This window comes from Quercus lobata, chromosome 9, assembly GCF_001633185.2.
Source record: "Quercus lobata isolate SW786 chromosome 9, ValleyOak3.0 Primary Assembly, whole genome shotgun sequence".
Classification (NCBI taxonomy): Eukaryota; Viridiplantae; Streptophyta; class Magnoliopsida; order Fagales; family Fagaceae; genus Quercus; species Quercus lobata.
In genome coordinates, this window is record NC_044912.1 from 43,295,703 (window position 1) to 43,310,822 (window position 15,120).

At 34.8% G+C, this 15,120-nt stretch overlaps 2 protein-coding genes across 2 annotated transcripts; both read right to left on the minus strand.

The window, feature by feature from the left end:
* Window positions 1-910: 910 nt before the first annotated feature.
* LOC115960772 (probable glutathione S-transferase) lies at window positions 911-2,224 on the minus strand. The gene is made up of 2 exons (XM_031079762.1): window positions 1,854-2,224; window positions 911-1,438 (listed from the first exon to the last, which is right to left on the minus strand). Exons 1-2 carry the CDS (start codon window positions 2,163-2,165, stop codon window positions 1,079-1,081), a joined length of 672 nt encoding a protein of 223 aa, XP_030935622.1. The 5' UTR covers window positions 2,166-2,224; the 3' UTR covers window positions 911-1,078.
* Window positions 2,225-4,001: 1,777 nt separating this feature from the next.
* Window positions 4,002-5,087, minus strand: LOC115962328 (probable glutathione S-transferase). Its single transcript, XM_031081242.1, has 2 exons — window positions 4,779-5,087; window positions 4,002-4,361 (listed from the first exon to the last, which is right to left on the minus strand). Exons 1-2 carry the CDS (start codon window positions 5,085-5,087, stop codon window positions 4,002-4,004), a joined length of 669 nt encoding a protein of 222 aa, XP_030937102.1.
* Window positions 5,088-15,120: the final 10,033 nt, after the last annotated feature.

Below are 15,120 nucleotides of genomic sequence, written 5' to 3' on the forward strand. Positions count from 1 at the left end.
AAAAAAGAAAAAGAAAAAATAACATAAAAATTCAGAGTCTAAGTAAATTTTACACTTTTTTATTTAATTTTTATTACAAGATAAAAATTTTACTTTAATTTAATCTAAATGTATATGTATGTAAAACTTCTTCCTAAAGACTTGAATTCCAGTTCTTATTCTCAACCCATAAAAATATTGTACTTATAGAGTAACCATCACGTCAATAATACGTGATTATAATAGTCCCCAATTATTAACAGATAATGCTCATTGTGTCTGAAGAACCAAGACGTGGAGAGAAGGGATTGATAAGGTGAGTGGGGGTAAGTGAGCTTAGGTGGGTTTCTAATTTTGAATTAAGATAATGGGGGTAGGTGGGAAAGCGTGGGAAGGGGTTGATATATTTTTTTTGGACTTTGGCGTTTGCAAACGTCCTTTATTTTAACTTTTTTTGGGCTAGGGTCTATAATGGTGTTTTTTAATTTTTTTTTTTTGGAATATTCTGAAATATGTCACTGAATATTCTAGAAATATGCCACTATTATTTTTTCTTTTTATTATTTTTTTAATTTTTTCCTAACCGTATGTTTTAGGAATTAGATTACTTTTTTTTTTAATTTCTTTAAGAACCTATAGTGGCGTTTGTAAAACGCCACTATAGACCCTTTTAAGACAGTTGGCCTATCTTATGAAATAAGTAAGAAATCAATTTTTCATAACTGATTATGATTTGTCTCTCCTTGTTCATCTACCAAGCATGCATGAATTATAATATACGCTGCTGGCCTGCTAAAACCACTGCATTTATATTACTCTTTTAACTTTCAAATTAGTTATGAATATGCTGAAGTTGGAAACTAAGCAAGAGTATACGAGGCAAGGTTTACACTTCAAAGTCTCAAGAATCCAAGAGATAATACAAAAAATATCCAAGCAATGAGGAGGCCGAAATTGATTTATTCCCACATAGACATCACTTCTTGTTTGTTATGCATGTTGAACTAAGATTCATGTAGTAATTTTCCAACAATGAGACATAAAGAACAAGTTGTGCATGCCACATTTATGATCCTTATTTATATTTATGAATCTATATTTATGTTGTTGCTGATGCAATAAACTTTTCCCTTAGGCTTTTGAAATATGTCAACATTTCATCGCGGTCAGGAAGGTTCTCTTTGATCATGGGGTCTTCCTTGAAGCTTTCAGTCCAAGCTTCTAAGTGTGGGAAGCTATTAGCTTCCATCAGTTTTACACCAACTACTTCTTCCATGACTTCAAGCCAGGCAGACAACCATCCAAAGGCCAAGTCTGCCAATCCAATCTTATTGCCTCCAAAAAATTTCTTCTCCCCAAGGCCATGATCTTCTATTATTTTCAACAGTTGTTTGGCTTCTTTTGTTGCCTTCTCCTGTTCTTCCCCTACACCGCGAAAGAAAGCAAAAAAGGCTGGGCTCTATGGAACCCAAATATGTGGTTATCTTAATCAACTGTTCTAGTCTTGAGGTCGGAAGAATTCATATGGGTTCTCAAAATTTTAATGAAAAATATTGTTCACTCTTGTGTTGGTTTGGTACAGCTTATTTTTATAATTTATTGAAAATAAACTTTTTTTTTTTTAAATGTATTTTAAAAAAGAGAGGTTTAATAAAGCTTTACACCAAATGGCCAAGAAAACAATGGTTTATAATCATAAACAGTGAACTTCGTAATAAGCATTAATTTGAAAATTTCTTGAGAAATTTGAAATAAAGGGGAAGAAAATTGCATAAATTTTGAGAATTTCATTCTTCAATTGGAAATTGGTAAGCATAGAGATAAAGATATTATAATGGAAACTATTTTTTCCTTGGAAAAAAGAAATGCATTACCTTGTCATCTTCAAACTTTGTCCAAAACCGAGCCACAGCTCTCTCGTGAGGATCATCTGGAAGCAAGGGGTTCTGTGGCCAAGTCTCATCAATGTACTCGAGGATGACAATGGATTCTACGATGGGTTTCTCACCATGAACAAGCACAGGAACCTTCTTATGGACTGGGTTATACTTCAAAAGCATATCACTCTTGTTGAATATTACATCCTGTTCTACATATTCATATTTGATACCCTTGAGTTTCAGTGCCCATATAACTCGATGAACATATGGACTTGGCCAGGCTCCTAGTAGCTTTACTTCTTCCATAGATAGATTTTCTTAATTTTCTTCGTGTGGTGGGGGAGGCTTTATCGACTTGAATTGTATACAACTTGGAGTAAAGGGAAGTTGATAATGTGGACCATGTGGCTCAAGCCTTAGGTCAATGGGTAATTATTGTCTTTTAGAAAATAAAAATAAAAATAAAAATAAAAATCATTTTATTTTTATTTTATGATTTTTATTTTATTAACATGATGGGCTCTTTTTCCATGTGAGATTGTCAGACCCATTTGTTAAGATTTTCTTTTATTTATTATTATTATTCTTTTAAAGAAATTATTTTCTTTCTAACGCCCCAAAATGGGACTAGGAGGTGGAGAGAGCATATAAGTGAATTAAATTAACTTTGATCGTTGATCAAAGAGGCTTAACTCGGTGGTGTAACATTTTCTCTTTTATTAGGGAAATTGGGTTCAAACTTCAAATCCTCTTTTAACTTTTTTTCCTGCTAATTCAGTGCATAAACTTGATACTATAGCCAAATAAAGGGAAAAAAAAAAAAAAAAAAATCTTTTGTTAAAAATCCGTCAATTTGCTAAAGGAAAATTGGCCGAAAAAAAGACTTGATGCAATCCTACTGCACAGCATAAAATTTCAAGAGGTAGTCTTTATACATTAATTATGCATAGTCACGTCACATTTCCATTTACAATTTAACGGAATTTTAAAAGAAGGGGTCTATTTTTACTACAATATCTTTATGTACTAAGTGGTGATAAAAAAAAAAAAAAAAAAAAAAAAAAGTATATGGGCTCTTTCTATGACACCATAAAAAGTTTCATTCTAAAAAAAAAAAAAAAAACATAAAAATTCAGAGTACAAGTATATTTTACACTTTTTATTTAATTTTTATTCAGATAAAAATTTTATTTTAACTTAATCCAAATATATATATGTGTGAAATTTCTTTCTAAAAATTTGAATTCCAATCCTTATCCGCACCCCCATAAGAACATCATATTTGTAAAGTAACTAACACATCAATGATGTATAGAGAAAAAGACGTAGAGATAAAGGATTGATAAGATTAGAGGGGGTTAGTGAGGTTCGGTGGGTCTCGAATTTTGAATTAAGATACTGGGGGTAGGTGGGAAAGTGTGGGCAGGGGTTGACTTATTTTTTTTGGACTTTGGCGTTTGCAAACGCCCTTTATTTTAACCTTTATTTTTATTTTTTTTGGCTGGGGTCTATAATGACATTTTTTTTTTTTTGGTTTTTTTTTAATGGAATAATTTGAAATATGTCACTGAATATTCTAGGAATATACCACTATTATTTTTTTCTTTTTCTTTTTTATTTTTTCCCTAACCGTATGTTTTAAGAATTAGATTACTTTTTTTTTAATTTCTTTAAGAACCTATAGTGGCGTTTGTAAAACGCCATTATAGACCCTTTTAAGACAGTTGGCCTATCTTATGAAATAAGTAAGAAATCAATTTTTCATAACTGATTATGATTTGTCTCTTCTTGTTCATCTGCCAAGCATGCATGAATTATAATATACGCTGCTGGCCTGCTAAAACCACTGTATTTATATTACTCTTTTAACTTTCAAATTAGTTATGAATATGCTGGAGTTGGAACCTAAGCAAGAGTATACGACGCAAGGTTTACACTTCAAAGTCCTAAGAATCCTAGAGATAATACAAAAATATCCAAGCAATGAGGAGGCCGAAATTGATTTATTCCCACATAGACATCACTTCTTGGTTGTTATGCATGTTGACTAAGATTCATGTAGTAATTTTCCAACAATGAGACATAAAGAACAAATTGTGCATGCCACATTTATGATCCTTATTTATATTTATGAATCTATATTTATGTTGCTGCTGATGCAATAAACTTTTCCCTTAGGCTTCTGAAATATGTCAACATTTCATCGCGGTCAGGAAGGTTCTCTTTGATCATGGGGTCTTCCTTGAAGCTTTTAGTCCAAGCTTCTAAGCGTGGGAAGCTATTAGCTTCCTTCAGTTTTACACCAATTACTTCTTCCATGACTTCAAGCCAGGCAGACAACCATCCAAAGGCCAAGTCTGCCAATCCAATCTTATTGCCTCCAAAAAATTTCTTCTCCCCAAGGCCATGATCTTCTATTATTTTCAACAGTTGTTTGGCTTCTTTTGTTGCCTTCTCTTGTTCTTCCCCTACACCGCGAAAGAAAGCAAAAAAGGCTAGGCTCTATGGAACCCAAATATGTGGTTATCTTAATCAACTATTCTAGTCTTGAGGTCGGAAGAATTCATATGGGTTCTCAAAATTTTAATGAAAAATATTGTTCACTCTTGTGTTGGCTTGGTACAACTTATTTTTATAATTTATTGAAAATAAACTTTTTTTTTTTTAAAAAAAATTGTATTTTAAAAAAGAGAGGTTTAATAAAGCTTTACACCAAATGGCCAAGAAAACAATGGTTTATAATCATAAACAGTGAACTTCGTAATAAGCATTTGAAAATTTCTTCAGAAATTTGAAATAAAGGGGAAGAAAATTGCATAAATTTTGAGAATTTCATTCTTCAATTGGAAATTGGTAAGCATAGAGATAAAGATATTATAATGGAAACTATTTTTTCCTTGGAAAAAAGAAATGCATTACCTTGTCATCTTCAAACTTTGTCCAAAACTGAGCCAAGGCCTTCTCAAAAGGGTCATTCGGTAGCAAGGGATTTTGTGGCCAAATCTCCTGAATGTACTCAAGAATAACACTTGTCTCAGCAACTAGTTTTCCATGATGGACGAGCACCGGAACCTTCTTGTGAACTGGGTTGTACTTTAAAAGAAGATCACTCTTGTTGGAAAGATCCTCCTCTACATATTCATATTTCACACCCTTGAGTTTCAATGCCCATATGACTTTATAGCAGTAAATACTAGGCCAAGCTCCCAGTAGCTTCACTTCTTCCATTTTGTTAAGTTATATGCTCCTCTTTCTAACCAGCTAATAAGTTCATATACTTGACCAAAATGGATTGGTCTTCTTGACCTTTTTAAATTTTAGGCTTCAAATTCAAAAGATTAGGAGAAAATTTGTTTTTATTAAAGTAGTTGCCATATTTGACTCCACTTAGATAGGTCCAAATATGGTGTAAACAGATATATTTGATCATGTATGTTAATCAAATACAAAAAAATATATCCTCCCCCGTTTCCTTCATTGACTTGATAAATTAAATGGCCGCTTAGTAAGTGTTTGGATCCACATTTTGAGTTGCATTTCACGTTTGCATTTTCCCTTTTTTTTTTTTTTTAATTCACGTGCAACAGCTTTTAGGGGACAGTGCATTATTCATTACTGCTTATGCACTGTTCATCAGAAAAAAAAAATTAAAAAAAATAGGTCTCACGATACTTGTAAGAGGCAAAATTTTTAAGCCAATTATAAAATGCCACATCAAAGTTTAGTGGCAAATTCTAAATTAATGTCATTAAATTAGATGATGACATGTGTCATCCAAATTGGCATCACATTGGCATATCAAAATTTGCCACGTGTCATTTGGCCCACAAGATAAAGATAAATTTCCTATAAAAAATTTATAGGTAATTATCTTTATTAAAATAAGTAAATAAATAAAATAAAGATAAATTTTCTATTCAAAATTGGTAGATAATTATCTTTATTAAATAAATTAAATAGAGATAATTATTTATCTTTGTTGATTATTATCTTTATCAAAATATGATATTTATCAAAATAGATAAATAGAGATAATTATCTCTAAGAAGAATTTGGACCAATCAAAAGTCTACTACATACTTTCAAGCATATCAATTCATAGTGGAGCTTATCCTCTGAAATCACTATAAATAGAGGACATCCCCTCTCATTTTCAACAGGAAGTTTTCAAGACGTCAAAGCTCTGGAGAAATTCTGTCTCAAGAACACACGAAGAACATTCAAATAAGTTCTTTGAAGTTCTATTGGAATTAAGTTGAAAAAGCCTCCATAAACTTCAACAAACCTCAAATCCTTGAAGCTCAACGGATCAAGCCTCTAAATCCCCAAAGAACTTCAACCTAAAAGCCTTCATATTCAAAGACTTGAAGAACAATAAATCTCTAATAAGCTTGAAGCTAGAGATTTGTTGTGGAGACCGTTCAATCCATCTTTCAACTAAAGTCAAGAAGATTTCTTGCTTGAGTCAAGTTTAATGAAGATAGAATCAGAGGGTATTCTTTTGTAAAAGAATTGAAATAGAGATTGTACTTGTTATTCATCAATACAAATTATTATTTGCAAACCATATTTCTTTTCAATTGCTTGATTTTCTACAACTGAGGAAAAATTGTGTTTACAAATTTTTGGCACGCCCGGTGGGACAATCTCTACCTCTCATCTCTTCTTCATCAACTTGTCACTTCCTTTGAAGCCATATGGCTTCAAAGAAGACTCAAATCGACAACCCTCTTTTGGAACAAGTGAAGTTGATCCTACACTTGATTCAAACTCTGATATTCCCTATGCTGGACCCATGACAAGGGAAGGATAAAAGCCCTTGCAGAAGTCTATGCTCAAACAACACCCATACCCCAATCCTCGTCTGTTTTCAACACTTCTGAAACTGAGAAGTCACAAACAGCCTCATCTACTCAGGGGGCAAGCAAAGATGTAGCTACTCTCGTCAAACAAATGTTGTCTCAACCAGCTTTGTCACCAGAGCCAACACAAGAAGCCCCAATTGTTGAAAAAAAGGATGAATCACTTGATGGATCTGAATTCTCTTTTTCAGAAAATATTCCTACTTCCAAGCTTAGAGAATCCCCTCACTCTATTAGTTCATCTGCCATGCCAGTCATGATGACTAACACAACATCTTTGGAGGAACAAGTCTCGACCATAGCCCAAACCTTAGAAGAGCTAATGAAGTCCATGAGAGAGAGGGAAGCATTGAGAGACACACAAATAACTTTCTTGATGAATAAGATGGGGAATACATATGGAACAGATCGTGAAGATGAAGGCTTTCAATCAAAAAAAACCCATAATGAGAAACCCGAGAGTTCAACAAAAGATCTCAAACTCTCTGCAGATGGGTCTATCTCTCCTGACCAGCTCAAGGAGTTAATCAAGGAAGCCATCAAAGATCAAGTTAGGGGTGGAAGTCAATCGTCCATTGCCTATGCCAAACCATACACTCAAAGGATAGATCTCTTGAGGATGCCTCAAAACTATCAACCACCAAAGTTTCAACAGTTTGAAGGTAAAGGCAATCCAAGGCAGCATGTAGCTCATTTCGTGGAAACTTGTAACAATGCTGGTACTTATGGGGATCTCATGGTCAAGCAATTTGTTCGCTCTTTGAAAGGAAATGTGCTTGATTGGTATACTGATCTAGCACCTGGCTCTATTGATAGTTGGAATCAAATGGAAAGAGAATTCCTAAACCGTTTCTACAGTACTCGACGTACTGTTAGTATGATAGAACTCACCAATTCAAAGCAGTGGAAAGAAGAGCCTGTCATTAATTACATTCAGCGGTGGAGAAACCTTAGTCTTAACTGCAAGGATCAATTATCTGAGGCGTCCGCAATTGAGATGTGTATTCAAGAAATGAATTGGGCTATAAGCTACATTCTTCAAGGAATAAAGCCTAAAACATTTGAAGAATTAGCAACATGTGCTCATGACATAGAGCTTAGTATTGCTTCCAATGGTCACTAAGGCATGCCTGTTCAAGAGCCTTACAATGGGAGAGAAAGACAAGATACTCGCAAAGGGGGCAAATTCCCTCCTAAACCGGAAAACAAGTAGTCTTTGATTGTAACTACTGCTCCTCTTAAAGTTCTAGTTAAACCTAAGATAAAAGAACAGACATATGCTCTCACACAAGAAAGAAGAAGAAGACCAACCTTACAAGAAATACAAGAAAAGCAATATCCATTCCCTGATTCCGATATCTCCAACATGTTAGATCATCTATTTGAGTTGAAGTTGATTGAGCTACCGGAGATGAAACGTCCTGAAGAGGATGACCAAACAAATGATCACAAGTATTGCAAGTATCATCGCCTCATAGGCCACCCCATTGAGCAATGTTTCGTGCTGAAAGATAAAATCATGGAGCTAGATCGTCATGGTAAGATCACATTTGATGATGAAGTCGCAACTGCCAATCTAGCCATGGTAGCCTCAACAACCATTTCTACTTATTTCACCATTCAATTTGACTCATTTGAGCCTATTGAGGTGAAAATAGCTTTCTCCCCAGTGCCAGTTCCTGAGGATTATATCTTTTCATCTTTTACATGTTATCAAGTAAATGGTGAAGAAGACTCTTCAGATAGTGAGGAAGAAATAGAGTGAGCTATTGTGTATAGAGCATATTGGTCTTCAATCATTTTCACTGATGATGATCGTTTGTTGGGATCCAAGATTCATAATCGTCCCTTATTTGTGACTGGCTACATTCAAGAACAAGAAGTCAATTGTATCCTTATTGATGGTGGATCTGCAGTCAATATCCTTCCATTCAAAATATTGAAAGAACTTGGAATCTCATTGGATGAACTACTTCCCAGTAAATTGATGATTCAAGACTTTAATCAAGGTGGACAAAGAGCTATTGGAAAGATTAGACTTCATATGCTCATTGGTGAAATGGAATCAAGTGCGCTCTTTCATGTCATTGATGCCAAGACCACTTACAAAGTGCTTATTGGAAGATCATGGTTGCATGAGTATGGTGTTGTGCCATCTACGTATCACCAATGCTTTAAATATTTCCAAGATGGACAAGTTAAGAAGGTAGTAGCTAATCACAAGCCCTTTACTATAGCTGAATCACATTTTGCTGATGCAAAATTTTACTTGGAAGATGATACACTAGAAGAAGCACAAGTCATTGTTTCACCATCTAGCAAAGACATAAACCTCCACTACAAAACTTCAAGGATTGACTCTCCAGTTGAGGAGAAGGAAACCAAGCCAATTGAGGAGAAGGAAATCAAGCAAACAAAGACTTCCACAGAAGAGAAGAAGCATCAAGTTTCTAAAGCGACTAAGGCAGCTCATATGTTACACTATGTCCCAGTCACCAAAAGAAAAGAGGGTCAATCACCTTTTTCAGGAGATGAAGAGTCAGTATTGGAAGATCTGCAAGGATTAACTCTCCTAATTGCTAAAATCACAAAATCAAGAATCTCAAGCCAACCATGGAAAGGGTTCACAAGACCATCCCAAGGACCAATTATTGAACACGGGACTTTGCCCACCACACCAACCAAAGAGGGCTTTGACCCTAATGCATATAGACTCATGGCTAAAGCTGGTTATGACCATGAGAAGCCAAGTGGTTTGGCTAAGCTCATCCCTGAAGCCTCTGGAAAAGAAGAGCATAAAGTGTCAAAGGCTAAAGGTTTCAGTGTAACAAATTCTAAGGCTAGAATTGGATACATCCCACCAACTCCTGTTCATATTCCCATCCAAAAAGCTAGTGTTTCTGTAATTTCGGCAAATTATGAGGAAGAAGAACAATCTTCGAATCTATCAAAGAATTCATCTATTTTTAACCGCATTGGACGATCTACTTCACATATCTCAGTCTTTGATAGGTTAGGGACTCAAGAAGATAACTCTGTTGTTGACACTCAAGGCTCTATTTTCACAAGACTCAGTCACTCAACCCCTTCTCAAGTTGGCACTCGAGGTTTAGTTCTCACAAGGCTTAGTCATTCAATCCCTTCTCGACTCTCAAAAGATTTAAAGGCAAGACGAAAGCAGAATGAAAGGACAAATTTCCTTCCTAGAGGTGCTAACAACACACTTATTGTTGATAAAGATTTGAATGAGATTCAAAGCTCCATTCCATCTCGTATGAAACGTAGAACCATTTGGGAAGTGAATACTAGAGAAGCCTTGACTATAAAAAGGCGTACAATGGTGACCACAAACCAAGAAGTCGAAGATGATGTTAAGGATGCTCCACCCATCTTTGAAGAAGGCATACAAGCTACAGTTGAGGAATTAAAGGAAATCAACACTAATACAACTGAAGATGGTTTGAGAATTAGCCCCATCAACGGCAAATTCTTGAAGCATTAGTATGATTGAAGTTTGAAATGCTCCTTGGTAAGAGCCTAAAACTACCTACCTCAACACTCAAAGGGTACATGATGTTTTCCCATTACTCTTGAAAGTGTTCTAAAATAAATAAATAAATAAATAAGAGAAAAAAAAAAAAAAAAAAAAAAAAAAAAAAAAAGCCCATTAGGTTGAAAACCTTTTTATAAGGCGGCCTAGGCAAAAGTTAGGGCAACAACAACAACAACAACAACAACAACAACAACAACAACAAAAAAAGCCCGCTAGGTTGAAAACCTTTTTATAAGGCGGCCTAGGCAAAAGTTAGGGTATTAAAAGCTCGCTAGGTTGAAAACCTTTAAAAAGGCGGCCTAGGCAAAAGTTAGAGCAAAAAAAAAAAAAAAAAAATCCCCTCTGAACTACGTGTTGACTTGATCCCCTTTCGGGTACGTAGGCAGCTTGGTATCATTTACTAAGTTCAATCGATCCTCAAAAAAAAAAAAAAAAATCCCCTTTTGAACTACGTGTTGACTTGATCCCCTTTCGAGTACGTAGGTAGTTTGGTATCATTTACTAAGTTCAGTCACATCCTCAAAAAAAAAATTAAATAAAATAAAATTCTCCTCTTGAACTACTTGATAAAAAACTTTCTTGAAACACGCGATGACTCGATCTCTCTCAAGTGCAACATAGGCAAAACTTGGCATGTCACACTAAGTGCAATCATAGTTTTGGGCGAACATCACTATGAGATAGTCACTACAAGAAGACAATGCTACCGTATGAAGACTAACATCATTGTAAGATATTACAACCAAAAGGAATGCAAAGTCACCATGAAAGCAAACATCATTGTGAGAATGTCTCTTGGCATCTCTAAAATGTGCTTTCTGTCTCGTCTTTAAAGTCTAAGTAGTTCTACCTTTCATGTATAAAATCTTGGTGGTATGTATCTCCTAACATCTTCAAAGACTTGGTGGTATCTCCTTGCATTTTTGAAGTCTAGATTGCAACCCTTCAAAGTCATGTTGTCTTGCATTGTCAAAGTTGGCATCGCATCGTCTCTCTTTTGAATTTCATTGCTTTCCTTCTAAGTTGTGTTGCCTTACATCTCTAAAGTTTGCACAGTGCTGCCTCTCATCTTTAAAGACTTGGTGGTATCTCCTTGCATCTCCAAAAACTTGGTGGCACCTTTTTGCATCTCTAAAGTTTGGACTGAGTTGCCTCTCTGTCGAGTTGGATCACCTCAAATCCTTGAAGTTTTGATGTCATCTTCTCACATATTTAAACTTTGAATGGTGTCATCCCGTATCACTAAAGTCTGGTACTCATCATTTTATACCTTTAAAAAGTATCATAGCAAGATGCCAAAGCACGTCCTTAGATTGTTGCATCGACAGTTGCTCCATTGCAAAGATACCAATGCACATCCTTGCATGGACAAACTCCATCTTCAAGATCATTTTCATCTTCAATATTGTCTTTGTTTTCAAGGCAATATTCATCTTCAAGGCCTTGCATCAACAATCTTCATATTCAAGGCAGTCTTTGTCTTCAAGATTGTCTTCATCTTCAAGGCAAGTCTTTGTCCTCAAGACTGTCTTCATTTTCAAGATAGTCTCCATCTTCAAGGCAGCCTTCGTCTTCAAGGATGTCTACATCTTCAAGATTGTTTTCATCTTCAAGGATGTCTTCGTCTTCAAGGCAAGTCTTTGCCTCAAGATTGTCTTTGTTGTCAAGATTGTCTTCATCTTCAAGGAAGTCATCGTATCCAAGATAGACTTCGTCTTCAAGATTGTCTCCATCCTTAAGATAGTTTTCGTCTTCAAGGAAGTCTTCGTATCCAAGATAGACTTCGTTGTCAAGATTGTCTTTGTCTTCAAGGAAGTCTTCGTATCACAGATAGACTTCGTTGTCAAGATCAAGGAAGTCTTCGTATCACAGATAGACTTTGTTGTCAAGATTGTCTTCGTCTTCAGGGAAGTCATCGTATCATAGATAGACTTCCTTGTCAAGATTGTCTTCGTCTTCAAGGAAGTCGTCTTCTTCTTCAAGGAAGTCTTCATATCCAGGATAGACTTCATTGTCAAGATCATCTTCATCTTCAAGGAAATCATCGTATCACAGATAGACTTCATTGTCAAGATCCTCTTCGTCTTCAAGAAAGTCATCGTATCACAGATAGATTTCGTTGTCAAGATCGTCTTCGTCTTCAAGGAAGTCATCGTATCACAGATAGACTTCCTTACCAAGATTGTCTTCGTCTTCAAGATTGTCATTGAGGTCTTTGTCTTGGTAGCTACTTGGCTTGTGGAACAAAATAAAATCTTGCAAGTTCTTCGTAGTGCCACTAAGTCATCATATTACCTATTCTAAATGGAGGTGGAAAAAAAAAAAAAAAAAAATAGACATGCAAAAAAAATACACGAGTGAGGAAGCAAACAAGAATTTACCTCCACGAAATGGCACAATAACCTTCTTGTGAAGCTCGACAGAATTGTGTGATTGAAATCTCAAGAAGCTTGATGGAATTGTGAAGTTGAAATCTTTTGAAGCCTAACTTGTGAAACTTATTGCAAAAGTCTTCAAGAATAGTGAGCTTTGAAAGACCAAATGCTGCGTAAGATAGTCAAAAGAATACCTATCAAGAAAATCAAGTCATGCTACACATAAAAGTGAATAAAATAAGAGTTTCAAATTGATGTTCAAAAAGAGATCAGCTTTATAAAACAAGTTTCATTAATTCTGCTTGTTGGATATTGTGACAAAAAATTGAGATAACACATGATTCACTTAGAAATATTCATGTGAGTGGATCCGTGATCTCAAATAGAAGACATGCATGCATGAATGATGGACATATAAATATCGCAAAAAATAAAAAATAAAAAAAAGAAAAAATCAATGAACAACACCTGGATAGTATTTATGAAATCTTGCTCCAACTCAAGAATAAGATGCCACCTGTTCTTTGTGCTTCTAAAGAATAAAAGAAGTCAGTGTCATGATTGAAGATCATTCAGATAAAAGAATGAAAGATTTAATGGCAAGCTACAGCAAAGCAAAGAGGATATTATGACGAGGGCCTAGAAATCTAAAAGGGGAGCGGCTAAAAAAAAAGAAAAAAGAAAAAGAATGAATGAATGAAAAAGAAAGCACGTACCTGATCATCAACGAGAAAAAGGAAGGAAAGGGATGTCTTTATATAGGTATATGAAGGAAGAAGTTAAATTGGAGAAGAAGTCTTGAGTTGTGTGTTCAAGTTCAAGTAGGACTCTTTGAGATATAAGAGTTCAGATCCTTATTCAGCTTGGACTTAAAAAAAAAAAAAAAAAAAAAACGTGGCTTCTTGCATGGTGGAGTCTTGCATGTATTACATTACTGGATTCTTGCACGATTTATGACTCTTTTAAGTCTTGACATACTTTTCCGAAATTTAGTTCTTTTGGAACTCTATAAATGAGTAACATTAGAACTCTTTTAAGTTTTGATATACCCCTGCCAAGGCATCTGAATGTGGCCACTTCCACGTTTGAATTCTTTTCAAACAATTCCTATTTGAATAAGAATTCTATTTGATTGCATCACATTAAAGCTCTTTGAAGTGTGGGTCACCAAGTCACTCTCCTGTTTGGATTTACCCAACCTACGGACTCCACCTTGCTAAATGTTGGTCACACGATTCCAAGGAAGAAGCATGGTGTTAGACACTTTGGAATAATGAACAGGGGGAACTTCCTATCATATTGGAGAGGTGTATGCTCAAACAAATTTCTTTCCTAAAGTTATCTTCGCCAAACAAGTTAGGAGCAAAGCTCTTCTCATGGTGGTAGACTCTCGCACATGTTCACTTGGAGAAATGCCTGCTTGCAAATTCCTAAATAAATGAAAGGTGCTGAAACTAATTGCATCAAAGCATGAAGTTGTCGAGACTTGATCTTCCACACTTAAAATTGTGGATATAATCAAGTCTCGAGGGGGCATTTGTAAGAGGCAAAATTTTTAAGCCAATTATAAAATGCCACATCAAAGTTTAGTGGCAAATTCTAAATTAATGTCATTAAATTAGATGATGACATGTGTCATCCAAATTGGCATCACATTGGCATATCAAAATTTGCCACATGTCATTTGGCCCACAAGATAAAGATAAATTTCCTATAAAAAATCTATAGGTAATTATCTTTATTAAAATAAGTAAATAAATAAAATAAAGATAAATTTTCTATTCAAAATTGGTAGATAATTATCTTTATTAAATAAATTAAATAGAGATAATTATTTATCTTTGTTGATTATTATCTTTATCAAAATATGATATTTATCAAAATAGATAAATAGAGATAATTATCTCTAAGAAGAATTTGGACCAATCAAAAGTCTACTACATATTTTCAAGCATATCAATTCATAGTGGAGCTTATCCTCTGAAATCACTATAAATAGAGGACATCCCCTCTCATTTTCAACAGGAAGTTTTCGAGACATTAAAGTTCTGGAGAAATTCTATCTCAAGAACACACGAAGAACATTTAAATAAGTTCTTTGAAGTTCTATTGGAATTAAGCTAAAAAGGCCTCCATAAACTTCAACAAACCTCAAATCCTTGAAGCTCAACGGATCAAGCCTCTAAAGCCCCAAAGAACTTCAACCTAAAAGCCTTCATATTCAAAGACTTGAAGAACAATAAATCTCTAATAAGCTTGAAGTTAGAGATTTGTTGTGGAGACCGTTCAATCCATCTTTCAACTAAAGTCAAGAAGATTCCTTGTTCGAGTCAAGTTCAATGAAAATAGAATCAGAGGGTATTCTTTTGTAAAAGAATTGAAATAGAGATTGTACTTGTTATTCATCAATACAAATTATTATTTGCAAACCATATTTCTTTTCAATTGCTTGATTTTCTACAATTGGGAAA

What these genes read in the sequence shown, in the direction of transcription:
- LOC115962328 (XM_031081242.1), bottom strand. Translation starts at nt 5,087, where the DNA reads ATGGAAGAAGTGAAGCTACTGGGAGCTTGGCCTAGTATTTACTGCTAT. An exon ending in CAAAGTTTGAAGATGACAAG is followed by an intron (nt 4,362 to 4,778) that starts GTAATGCATTTC and finishes TGGGTTCCATAG; the next exon opens with AGCCTAGCCTTTTTTGCTTT.
- LOC115960772 (XM_031079762.1), bottom strand. Translation starts at nt 2,165, where the DNA reads ATGGAAGAAGTAAAGCTACTAGGAGCCTGGCCAAGTCCATATGTTCAT. An exon ending in CAAAGTTTGAAGATGACAAG is followed by an intron (nt 1,439 to 1,853) that starts GTAATGCATTTC and finishes TGGGTTCCATAG; the next exon opens with AGCCCAGCCTTTTTTGCTTT.